This window comes from Gossypium hirsutum, chromosome A10, assembly GCF_007990345.1.
Source record: "Gossypium hirsutum isolate 1008001.06 chromosome A10, Gossypium_hirsutum_v2.1, whole genome shotgun sequence".
NCBI lineage: Eukaryota > Viridiplantae > Streptophyta > Magnoliopsida > Malvales > Malvaceae > Gossypium > Gossypium hirsutum.
The window spans coordinates 87,753,567-87,767,230 of NC_053433.1; the positions used below are offsets into that span (position 1 = coordinate 87,753,567).

The 13,664-nt window shown below is 31.8% G+C and overlaps 1 protein-coding gene across 1 annotated transcript; it reads right to left on the minus strand.

Annotated features, from left to right (window-relative positions):
- Positions 1 to 6,889: 6,889 nt before the first annotated feature.
- Positions 6,890 to 10,859, minus strand: LOC107896824 (leucine-rich repeat receptor-like protein kinase PXC2). Its single transcript, XM_016822104.2, has 2 exons — positions 8,932 to 10,859; positions 6,890 to 8,538 (listed from the first exon to the last, which is right to left on the minus strand). Exons 1-2 carry the CDS (start codon positions 10,392 to 10,394, stop codon positions 7,098 to 7,100), a joined length of 2,904 nt encoding a protein of 967 aa, XP_016677593.2. The 5' UTR covers positions 10,395 to 10,859; the 3' UTR covers positions 6,890 to 7,097.
- Positions 10,860 to 13,664: the final 2,805 nt, after the last annotated feature.

Genomic DNA, 13,664 nt, shown 5'->3' on the forward strand with positions numbered 1-13,664 from the left:
CTCCGGATGATGAATTGTAGATGGCTTCAAGGTTGTTCCCAACCATTTGAACAATTCTTGCCAAAAAGTATTAATAAATATGTTGTCACAATCAAAAACAATACTACTCGGAACCCCATACAATTTGCAAACTTGATTTTAAAAATCATGAGCCACCTTCACGGTAGTAAAAGGATGTGCTAAGGCAATAAAGTGACCATACTTTGTGAGCCTATCAACCACCATCAAAATGATATCATTACCCCTGGACTTTGACAATCCTTCCAAAAATCCATACTAACATCAACCCAAGCACGGTCAGGTATCAATAAAGGCTGAAACAATCCCAGTTTGGCAGAGTTGTCAAATTTACATCTTTGACACACTGAACATTCTCTTACCATACGAACATCCTTTTGAAGGCCCTTCTAAAACAATATTTTGGCAATTCTATTGTCAATGACATAAGCTTCGAAATGTCTCCCATAACACTGTTATAAAAGTAATACAGCAACTATTCTTGCAAAGCCAAATCATTTCCATCTAATAACTTTGTTTTGCGTTTAAGCTATCTGCCATCCCAACTATACTAAGGAAAAGTAGATGGATTGACTTCAAGTTTCTGAATGAGTTGTTGTAACTTTGGGTCAAAAACCCAAGAAATTCGAATTTTATCAAATAACTCTATGGACACAATGGTTAACATTAGCAATTGACTCAAAACATCTTGTTTCTTAAAAAGAGCTTCAGCTACTCCAATTATAGACCCATTTCGGTACAAGACCTCATAATCATATCCCATTGTTGCAACATTTTGGTGTCCATATTGGAACCGAGTAGTACACTTAAGATCATGTTTTCCGATAATGGAGATAGTCTTTAACAGAGATCCAAAAAGGCTTAATCCTTGAGGATAAGGATTCTTTGCAAGATGAGAGTATTGATACAGGCTTAATTCTAATTTTTATCATTTGTTGGGTTAAGTTTGTAAATGTATGTTTCATTAAGGGTAATATTGAGATAATAATGAAAAATAGTTAATACTAGTATAACAGAGACATAAGGCTATTTGTTGTAGTATCTAAAAAATATATTATGAATTTGTATCCTCTCTATCTTTTCTCTTTTATCTTGACTCTTTCCCTTCTCTTCCTATCCTCCTTTTTTTCTATATTTGTAATTTCTTTCTCGAATATTTTAATCTATAACAAAGGTATCAGAGCAATTGATCTTAGTTACAATTGATTTCAGAATGATGCTATCAAAAGAGGTGGTTGCTCAACTACTTGCTCAATTAGAGTCCAAAATCGATAGTTCTTTCGAGTGGTTGCAAAGTGGAACACAAAATGATCTTGAAAACTTTCACACAAAAGCAACTTTGGTGCTTAATCAAATGCTTGTGAGAATGGATGAGTTAGCCTATGATTTGCAGGTTAGTAAGGCATTCAACTCGAATACCCAACCTCATATGGATTCAAAATCGTCATTATAAAACTATGAGATGAGGTTACCTTCTTCAACTAAACTCATTTTTTTATTTCATATCATCAAATGACAATGAGAAATTAGTTACGCAAATGGGTATGAATTCTTCAACATTACATGTGTAATCTTGTGTTATTGAATACGTTTCTTAGGTCACATATGAGGAAATCTCTATAGGGCTTTATTTATTGATACTTGTTGATGATGGAAATGCTTATTTACGAACAACCATATATGTGAATGAACTTGTTAGAGTTTGTGACCCTTATCGATTTTGGCTTTTGTTAATGGAAATGTGTGGTTGTCTAAGGCAAATTGTTCTAATTAGTAACATAGTTTTTCTTTGGACTTCACTCATAAAAGATTGTTTGCACATTATACAAATATTATGGATTGTTACGGGTTTGCAGCAATGGTGTGTGATACCATTGAAAGGCATGAAGTCTTTTTTTGATGAAAAAGGTTGCAAACTTTAAGATGGAAATTTTAGGGAAGTTTGTGATTTTTGTTCGTACAAATGCAAGCATTCACCACCTTACCGAATCGTATGGCAATCTCAATGCACTATTGGAGATAAACAAGGTGCTTTATAATATTTTAGAATTCAAGATGTCAACATAGAGATTATAGAAACAAATTTTAGTGCGAGGCTTGTAAATGATGTAGTTGTTTGACGACCTCAACAATATGGTTACATCTTATGGATAAATGTTGCAACATTTTGGTGTCTATATTGGAATAGTTCATTGCACCTAGGACCATGTTTGTCGATAATGAAAGTAGTCTTCAACATTAAACACAGATCTGAAAATGCTTAATCTTTGAGGACAAGGATTCTTTTTAGGATGGGAGTAATGATACGAGCTTAATTTAGCTTTTGTCATTTGTTGGGTTAGATTGTAAATGTACGTTACATTGATGGTAATATTGGGATAATAATGTACACCAGTCCATGCTAGTATAAAAGAGACACAAGGGTATTAGTTGTAGCATCTAAAAAAATATTATGAATCTTGTATCCTCTCTGTGTTTTCTCTTCTTTATTGAATCTTTCCCTTCCCTCCTTTCTCTTCTTCTTTCTCTATTTTTATTTTCTTAAATATTTTGATCCACAACAGAAGTTTGCTAGCAATGAATTATTTTATTCATAATAAATAATCCTTAAAATATTCAAATTTATTGTCTAAATTTTCAATAATTTCTTATAATTATTAATAATTTTAATTTTTTTATAATTTATTTTATAATTTTTTAATAATTATTAAAAAACTAGGTTCATATGCACCTCGACAATTGGTTGTCTAGATTAAAATGTACATGAACAATCATTCATCCAAGATCATTCTGCATGTCGTTTTTAATAATTTTTAATAACTTTGATAAAAAAAATTATAATTTCTAATAATTCTTAAATAATTATTTTTATAAACTTTCTATAATTTTTTATAATTATCTAAAAAGTCATGGCAATGATGAACTTAGACAAGGTAGTTGTCTACGTTCAAATGAATTTGGACAATTATCTGTCCAAGTTCATCCTAGATTTGGTTTTTTAAATAATTATTAATAAAATTTATTTATTTAGATTATTATTATTTTTAAAAAAAATACTTGTTGATGTGATAAAATGCCATGTTAGCATGATGTACACGTGACTAACACATGTCGTCATCCGATTTGTCTATTATCATGTTAGCAAAACTTAATAGTCAAACTTAATCGGAGTTTGATTGATTAAATTTTCAACTTTAACTTAATTACATACAAATTCTTGAGGAGGACTTTATTGAGTTTTTGCTAAAGACATTTTTACCATTAAACCTTAAATAGAAGTATGGGATAACTTTAGGGTGCCAAAAGATCGATCATTTCTCCATCCTTTTGCATGGTATTTATATGAGAGGTCGTTTTGTTCATTGATATGACATGACGGGATATACATTTAGCCCCACAAAATGCATAAAGAATAATCATGCTCGTATATCATGAGACTCTATCAATATAAAGAAGCTATGCTTAAATAAACTCTTTATTTTCCTGAAAGTATGTTTACACTAGGACAATATTCACACTTAAACTCGGGTGAATGACTCCCTCGAGATGAAATGGATAATCATACTTAGAGATACTGAGGTTAAGGTGGTCTGTCGAGATACTATTTGAAAAAATGTCAACACAAAAAGTATCGATATGTCTACTGCTGACACAGAATCGAGTGACGGAAGGGTATAAATAACATATTATTCAAATTTAATATTTTTATACTCTAAGCATTTTAGTCGTCCCTCAAGCCAAACCTGGAAATCAAAAGTTTGTATTCATCCGAAGCCAAATCTAGCTGTTATTTTTTTAATATTTAGTTATACTTGAAATTAAATAAAAATATTTATAAGTATTTTATAACATTTTTATTTTCACTTTATATATATATATATTATTTGCAAGGTTATGGAAGTATTGTTTTTATTTTTTATGTCGGTTTAGAACTAGAAAAATATGTATCGATTAGTATGATCGATAACTGTATGACATCGATTATCTTGATTATTCACCCTCTCCTTAACAAAATTTAATTTTGATTGGAATTGTCAACATTATAAGTTGAATAATATTATTTTTTTGAAATTTATCGATAATAACAATTTCAATCAAAATTAATCATTATAAATATAAAATATAATTACCAGCTCAACATAATAAATTTAAATTTAATTAAATATAAAGAAATTTAAAGTTAAGATGAGAGGCAAAAAAATTTAAAATATGGTTAAAGCAAATAATGTTGTTGTTTTAAAAGAAGGAACACAATATTATGATATTCATAAATGAATAATGCCTTATCTCTTAAGTTTTTGTTTTATAATGATAGTAATCATTTATTTCTCTACGTGCCCTTTACTCTTCTTACATGTATTTATTGCTTATACAATTATAGGCACAATATTTTATTACATATATAAATTTTCTTTTTCTAATTAAATTATTGAATAAATTTTTGTAAATTAAAATATACTTCAGGTCTCCCTTTTCTTCGTGTATTCAGTTTTTATAATTTTACTTTTTTTATTTTTTGAATTTAAAAATTAAACTCTAATTGTTAAATTCGTTAGAGTGATATATTGAATTTTAAAAAAAAAAACTTACATGACAGTCATGTAATAACCATGTAACAAAAAGACATTGCAAAATACGTGAATTTAATAGATAATTTTAATTGTGTTAACAACTCTTAAAAATTACATCATCATTTTAATCAAAATAAAGTATTTGGACTAATCAATGATATTGTAAAAGTTAAGGTACCGAATTATGTTAAGAAATTGAAGTATAAAAATTAAGTCTTAACTTTGAGTATAGTATAGGGACCATAAAAAAAATATCACTTAGCCACGTTCATAGTCTCTCTCTTTCTTCTTCTGTTTTTTTTTTACCAAGTCGTTTATAAATAGTTGGAAAAAAATCAATTTTCACATTTCAATTACAAATAACCTTTTTAAAAAAAATTCTTGTACACTTGTCAAGATAGAAAGGATATGATAGTAAAATAATAAGATAATTATCACGTATAAGTATACAAATTATTTAAACTAACTAATGTTATTGTAAGATGTAGTATTAAATGTGAGCATACATAAACCGAAACTACAATTTTACCATTATCTTATAATGACTAAAAAATAAAAAAAAATCATGTTATTAATTATTCTAAATAATTAGCACTATTAATAATTTTTGATAATTGATTTTTTCAAAGGACTTATTTCAACTCATCACGCTAACATAAAATTTATTTTTTGTTAGAATAGTATTTTTTTTTTAAATCTCATCTAAAATTTTATTAGAGTAGTGAACAATATTAAATATTTGGATTAAATATTATTAATTTTTATAATTAAAAATGTAATTAATTTCTTAAAATTAAATAAAACATATTAAATATAAAAGTATATTAATTTAGTAATTAAATATTTTTAATCATATTTATAAACCTTAATTAATCCAATCTTAGTAAAATAACATAATAATATATAAATAGAAACTCAAATTGATGCTTCCTGATGGAGTGTTCATTTTTTTTTTAAATAACGTGAATTTGAATTATCTTATTTCAAAAGAAATAATAAATGCATTATTTTATTCAAAATTTTTAATGAAAGAAAAGATTAGTGAATATAGAATGCCATGCTTTCCACAATTAACAAAATCCGAAAAGAAAAAACAAAACCTGGGATTCTCATGGCAAGACATAGCATGATTTTGAAGTTTGATGCAGATAATTCCATGTTTGCCACCATTTTCATGCAAGACATGGTATGATTTTCATGTTGTCAGCCCCTTATGATGATGTCCAAGCTCCCTAGGGGTGTGCATAATTCGGGTAAAACCGAAAAAATTCGGTTAACCGACCGAATTCGATTAATCGGTCGGTTAACCGAATTTTTTCGGTCGGGGGTCGGTTAATTTTTTTATGATTTTTCGGTTAACGGTTAATTCGGTTCGAAACCGGTCGGTTAACCGAAAATTTTCGGTTAACCGAAAAAATTAATAAATAAAATTATCCAACCCAACCCAAACTCAATTACCCAACCCAATAAAACTAAAACTAAAGTTTACCCAATTACCCAATCCAATAAAACTAAAACTAAAAGACAACCCAATTTACTAAAGTCTAAAACCCAATTTACTTTAATAATTTATAAATTTTTTAAATTTTAAAAATAAAAAATAAAAAAAATTCGGGTATTTTTCGGTAATTCGGTTAATTCGGGTAATTCGGGTAATTCGGGTAATTTTTAACCAAAAATAAAAAATATATAATTTTCGGTTAATTCGGTTAACCGACTTTATTAACCGAAAAAATTTCGGTTCGGTTAAATTTTTTTAAAAAAAATCGGTTCGATTAACGGTTAAAATTTTTGAAAAGTCGATTAATTCGGTTATAGTAATTTCGGGTCGGTTAACCGGTCGATTAACCGAATAAACACCCCTAAAGCTCCCCAATGCTTTTTTCCTTTTTAAGTAATACAAAAAAAAAAAAGGAAGGGTAGACATAGAGTATAAGAGTGAGAATGAGTAGGATTAGTGCGCATGACTGTTGCCTTTGATTGCTAAAATTTGTTGACCCATGTTCCTAACCTAAAGGCTGCCACCCCTCCCAAAAAACAAATTTAATTAGTTAATTAAAAGAAAAAAGTGTAGATAAAGCAAATAAGTGCTTTTCTTCAACATTATCATGTGTTTCCATCATACCATTCAACTCTTCTACTTTCACTTTAATGTTTTGATTTCCCACCTTGTCTGCTTTTCTTTCCTTTATTTTTTTATTATCTTTTTAAATATACAAATATTGAAATTTGATGCATGGCATGGCACTAATAAAGTTGAAAATATGTGTTCGATATGCAGCCGGTGATAAAGAATCCAGTAAGCGAAACTCTTTTGTAACAAAATACTGAATAAAGGAAAAGGGAAAATAAGGCACAAACAAAAATACAACATTAAAAGAACAAAGAATTGAGGGAAACTGGGTTGGTAGATTGAACTCTTTTCTTTTCTTCTTCTGTTGAACAAACTGGATTCATCTTCACCGTGAAACACCGCTCTGTTTCGTTCTTTTCTCGGACCCGAATAACTTACTCCACCTCTTCCTGGCCTTCCGAAGGGCATTGGATTAGCTCTAATATGTTCACTACTTCTTCCATGTCTGGTCTATTTGACGGCACTTGAGATGCACATATTAGACCAAGCTTTATAACTGGAATTACCTCTTCTGTCGGGAAGTTACTACGAAGCCTCCCGTCGACACATTCTTCCACCTTACCATCCTCGAGTGCTTCCCTTACCATTTCACACAGCACCACCACATCATCCTCCATGTATTCCACTGGCTTCTTCCCTGTAATCACTTCTAAGACCAAAACCCCAAAGCCATACACGTCGGATTTCTCAGTTATTTTTACCGTCTTACAAGCGAATTCAGGAGCCATGTAACCAAGTGCACTTTGGATTTTGCTGCTTAAAACGCAACGGTCTAATGTCGGCAGTAGCCTTGCAAGGCCAAAATCTCCGACCTTGGGCTCCCCGGAGCAATCTATAAGAACATTGGTTGATTTAAGATTGTAGTGAATGACATTCATACGGTGCAAATAGGCTAGACCCTTGGCCATACCGAGAATTATGTTGAATCGTTGTCGCCAAGAGGGGCAACTTCTGTCAGGCTCATGGAGGTGCTTATACAAGCTGTCATTCGAAACAAATTCATAAATGAGGAGCTGCAGAGGAGGAGTCCAGTAATATCCTTCAAGAGCTACAAGATTATGGTGCCTAATCTTTCCAAGTCTTTTAACTTCCCTTTCAAATTCGTCTTGAGACTTGATCAAACTTGAAACAGTCAGCTTCTTAATGGCCACTGAACGCCCATCACGAAGGATTGTTCGATAAACAACTCCAAACCCTCCTCGACCAATCTCACAATCCTTGTTAAGCAACGCATGGGCACCAGCAACAAAGTCGGCATCCCCTGAAAACATTACAAGCTTGCCATAGTTTGGATCATTGTTGGGAGAACAACTAAAATCTTCCCCTACAGATAAGGTGAGAGCTGCAGGAGCACGAGACATAGAAGAACGGACATGGATATTGAGGACAGTGATAGCTACTACACCAATGACAATGAATGCCGCTGCACCAATGGCAATGATGGCAGAGATGCTAAGCACAATTTTCTTGCGATGGTGATTAGGAGAGGAGCCACCGATGGAGTCTGACGAGTTAGGGTTGAGGACAATGGGCTTGGGATGGACAGCAGGGCAAGAGCGGTTAACAACCGAACCACACAACGATGGATTTCCCAAGACGGATGAAGTAGGAATAGTGTTGAAGAAGCCCCCAAGTGGTAGTTCACCATGAAGGTGGTTGTGAGAGATATTAAAGAACATGAGTTGAGAAAGATTTGCTAGCTCTTTCGGTAAGCTTCCGGTAAAGTCATTCAATGATAAATCCACATACTGGAGGTTGCTCAAGTTTGAAATGGCAGTAGGGATCGAGCCAGATAAGTTGTTCCGGGACAGAATTCTGTACCATTGTAATGAAACCAGCACAAAACTGTTAATAGAATTCAAATGTAGAACGAGTTATGCTACATTGCAAGCAACGGCTTTGGTTCGGGGTTTCCACTAAACACTGCACAAACCATTAGCCTAAGATGATAGCAAGGAGCCTTTGATCTCCCTAGAGAATTACGAGGGTCATTTAGATATCATTGGCTTATACAACAATTTTGCAACTTACTTTTGATAAGTTTAAGGAACTATGACCAGTCCCAAGCCAAATAGCAACGAAAATTTCAACTAAAGGTCTCACTTAACTAAGTTTAAGGAATAATAAATGCTTCAAGGATAGGTGTAATGGCTACCATGATCAAGATATATATAACTCAATAAGCACTTAACAGGAACAAATACTTACAAAACTGTTAATGATGAACACTTGACTATCTGAGTTGGAATTTTCCCAAAAAGAAAGTTCCTCTGCAACCTGAGTTCCTTGAGTGAGACTGCTCCCCCAATCTCAGAAGGAATGCTTCCATTCAGCAGATTGTGGCTTAAATCAATAACTTGTGTTGCCTTCAATTCACCTACACTGGCTGGAATGGAACCAAAGAGACGGTTCCTGGACATATTAAAGAAGAGCAAGCTGCTAAGAACCCCAAGGTTTGATGGGATTTCACCAGATAAAGCATTTGAAGAAAGATCCAACATCCGAATGCCTTGATAGGATGGCACCGTTGAAGCCAATGAAGGATTTTCTACGTTTCCCATAAGTTTATTCCCAGAATTCAGTGCACCCTGCACTCCCATCTTAAACATCCATGATGGAATATTGCCGGTTAACAGATTCTGGCTGACATCTATAGCCAATAGGTTATAACAAGTAGCCATCGATTCAGGCAATGCACCAGTAAACTGGTTCATTGACAGATTCAATTCTCTCAGTAACTGCAGATTTCCCAGAGAAGATGGAACTTTACCAGAGAAATTATTTGCAGAAAGATCCAAACTTTCAAGGCTTGTCAATTCTCCAATCCAATCTGGAACTTGTCCCCTCAAAGAGTTTCCTCCTAAACTGATTGAACTACATGAACCAAGTTTCCTCATTGAATCAGGAAGGCTGCCATACAAATAATTATTACTGAAATCAACCGATTTCAAATGTGAACAGCTCCCAATATCCCCCGGTAGCCTCCCAGAGAATCTGTTGTTTCCTAAATTTATCCGTCTCAAATCATACAAATTCCCGATCCCTTCAGGAATTTCTCCTTCCAACAAATTACCAGACATATCAAGCGATTGAAGGCTCCTCAAATACCAAATCCCAGATGGCAACTGCCCTGAAATTTGATTAGACGAGAAGTTAACCGCCACAAGCGTCGAACATGAGCTCAAAGAAACAGGAAGTTCCCCTGTAAGATTGTTCCTCGCAAAAGAGATCGACCTTAGAGACCCACATTGTGTGAAAAAATCATCGGGGATCGATCCCGACAAGCTGTTTCCACTTAAATCAATAACCTGCAAGCTCCCAATGCGAGAAAGCTCGGAGTTTATGGTCCCCGTAAGGTTGTTTTTGGAAAGTGACAGAACTTGAAGGAACGGCAGCCGTAATAAGCCACGACCAACATGACCAGAAAGAGATAAGCCATCGAGATGGAGCTCCGTGACCCGGTAAGTAGTCGGATCACATTTAACGCCCATCCAGTTGCAGGGATCATTGTCATCTGCACTCCAAGACTGGAGCTTTGCAGTTGGGTCCTTGAGCCCTGCTTTGAAGAAGATTAACCCCAGAACGTCGTCGTTGAAAGTTGGCTGTTGCGACTCCACAACAACAGCTGAAACCAAAACCAAAACCAGAAAAACCAAGACCTTTAACACCATTTTCTTTGCCCCTTCAACTCAAAGAAATGCTAAACTTCCATGGTAAAGGTATTATAACAGGGGGGAAAAGACAGAGAAGGAGAAGGAAGAGTTTAAAAATGGTGAAGGTAGAAAAAGGACAAAGAAGATAGATAATGAAGAAGCTGATTTTGGACGAATATAAAACAAAAACAAAAAACAAAGCGATAGTGTCCACACCAAAACGGCTTTCCTTCCTATTTTGGTTTGAGTTTGAAGCTAAAGAAAACGAAGTCTTCAAACCCCCAAAGTAACAAAAAAAAATGAAAAAACTAGTGATTAACTCAAGCTTTGGGAAAATGAGAGAAACAATGAAAGAGGTAATGGGTTGAATGGAGCAAAGCTGAAAAGGTGGCGATGGAGAAGAAATAAAGAGGAAAAAGAAAGTAAATGAATAGTAATTAATGATGGAAATAAGTGTAGATGTGGTTGGTGTCGCTACTGTAACTGTTGTTTTGGTTCTAACTAAATAGCAAAGTGAGAGAGAGGAGATAGAGTAAAGAAGGGGGCAGCATCTAAAGCTAGGATTTTTATTTTTATGATTCTTAGGTTTTTCAATAATTAGAATAAATTTTAATTAAATGAAGAGTAAAACAGATCATATTAGACAATGTGATTGCATGAAACATAAACATTTTTGTTTAGTATTTTTTGTCTTTGGGTTTATGTATTCTGTCTTTTTTTATACATATTTGGTCAAACAAGGATCCTAAAGTAATGTACACGTGGCAGGTTTTATTTGCTTTACCATTTGACATGGTGCAATCATATTTCTCCCTCACTCACTCGACAGTAGCCACGAATTTCTCGATGCTCTCTTTTATATTTATTCTTTTTAATGCTTAAAAAAGCAAAAGCAACCCAAAAAGTAATAGTATAATATATATAAATCTGCAATCATTCTTTGTGTGTTGCAATGCAAACAAATTCAAAATTACGTGATTTTCAAGTCTTCTCCATTTCACCACTTTTTAGTTGGAAATTACAAAATTTTACTCTCTTTTTTTTTCCAATCCATTCTAAGTGTAAAATAAGTCGAATTATTTTATTAATATTTAAGACAATATGAAGTTTTAACTGGAATGATCTGTTTCTAGAACTCCAAAATCTGTCCCCGACAAATTTTAAATTTAAAAAATAAAAATCAGATGGAGTTTAGGGAAGCGGGAGGAGGAAAACTTAATAATTGGAACATCAGGTGAAAGTGAGAAATGAAGACAGCAAGACGACAACACCTGCCTACCCCTTTCCGCTTTGTTGTTTCACAACCAAACACTTGACGGTTTTACTTTCACTTTCACCGGAATTTCCATGAGTGTCCACCATAGGAGTAGGAATTTTTTTAGTGCGACTCATGTGTGAAGCTTTTATTTAAGTCATTCAGAAAAAAATAATATAACTTCAAACTTGAAATGATGGGATACCATAATTATAAATAAATGTTAAGTTAGCATTCTGAATTTTTTTCAAAGATCCAATTACTTCAAAATTTTATAGATATATTGCACTAAAAAAATTTGTACCATAATAGATACCAATGTATGCAATGAAAGAAAAGATTAGTGAACCATTAACAAAATCCGAAAAGAAAAAACAAAACCTGGGATTCTCATGGCAAGACAAAGCATGATTTTGAAGTTTGATGCAAATAATTCCATAAATAAATAAGATTTTCATGTTGTCACCCCCTTATGATGATGTCCAAGTCCAAGGCCCCAGTGCTTCTTCTTTTTTTTTCTTTTTAAGTGACAAAAAAAATATTATTTATGATTTGTAAAACACTCATAAAAATCTAATTAGGTGTAAAGATATTTTAATTATAATTAAATTAAATTATAAAAATTTTACATAGATAGTCTAAACAATTATAACCAAATTTAATTTAATTATTGTAGATAAATCTATATTGAGAACCCGAAAATGATTTAAATTGTATAACACTCAATCCTAAAATTTTAAAGTTTGGAGAGCTATCATTAAGCTAAAGTCTCATTGCTTATAAATTTATTTTTTAATAATAATTATATTTTATTCTTGTCTTCTCTTTATTTTTTTTCCTTTTTAATAATATTATATGTAAATACATATTAAATATTTAAATTTAATTATAATATTAATTTTGAGATTAGAGGTGTTCATGGGCCGGGCCGAGCTCAAGTAAAATTTTATGCCCGTTTGTTAGGTTCAGGCCCTGCTCAGCCCAAAAAATGGGCCTAAAAATTTGTCCAAGCCCAGCCCGGATAAAAATACTAAAACTCGAGCCTGACCCGACCCGCCCATTTTAAAAAATTTTATATTATTTCTTTACATAATTTTTAAATATATATAATACATCAAAAATACTAAAAACATTAAAAATAAATATTTCTGAACATATTGAAAATAAATTTTAAAAAATATGTATACTTAAATAACACTAAAATAGATGCAACTTAACAAGCCAATGTCTCTAAAATAATAACAAAATTAATAATAAAACAAGTGTTATACAATATCCAAACAATAACAATAAAATAGTAATAATGTAATAGTGAAATGGTAGCAAAATATGGAGAAAATAATAAGAAAATATCATTAAAATAACATAAAAAAATAACATTTTTTTGTAATTGAGTGAATTCTCGACCCGTTTTTTAAATGGGTCTTATTTTTTTATCCAAACCTATTTTTTGGGCCTATATTTTTGCCCAAACCCTCCCACTTTTCGGGTCAGGCAAGGTGACCCGGCCCATGAACAGGTTTATTTGAGATTATTTGTTTTTATTTTATTTTAATTTTATATTTTAATATTTTTCCATTATAATTTTTTAAATAATGATAATTAATTAATTTTACATAAAACTAATTCAATGAATTCATCTCAAGGTTAATATATTGCGAAATGAAATATAAATTTAATTTTTTTTAATTTTAATTGAAGTGAAATATATTAATTTTAGGTATAATGTCAAATTTAACTTTCAATGATTATATTTTTTGTCAATTTGGTCATTATTATCTCTTTTTAAAGCTAAATTTAGCTCTCAACTTTTTAAAAAAAATTAAATCGCTATTTTTTTAATGGAAATGCTAAATATTATTTTTTAACAATGTTGGCATGACGACATGTATGGCAATCTATGTTTTCTTCATATTGACATAACACTATTTGTTCTATATGTCACATTAATAAATAATTATAAATTTAAAAAATTTATAAAAAGTTCATAAAAATTCAAAAAAAAATAGCATGAAGTACATGTTGATTGCCAT

Bases quoted from the DNA above. Each gene is read 5' to 3' on its own strand.
- LOC107896824 (XM_016822104.2), bottom strand. From the start codon at position 10,394: ATGGTGTTAAAGGTCTTGGTTTTTCTGGTTTTGGTTTTGGTTTCAGCT. The intron at 8,539-8,931 runs GTAAGTATTTGT...ACAATGGTACAG, and splicing joins TGTTCATCATTAACAGTTTT to AATTCTGTCCCGGAACAACT.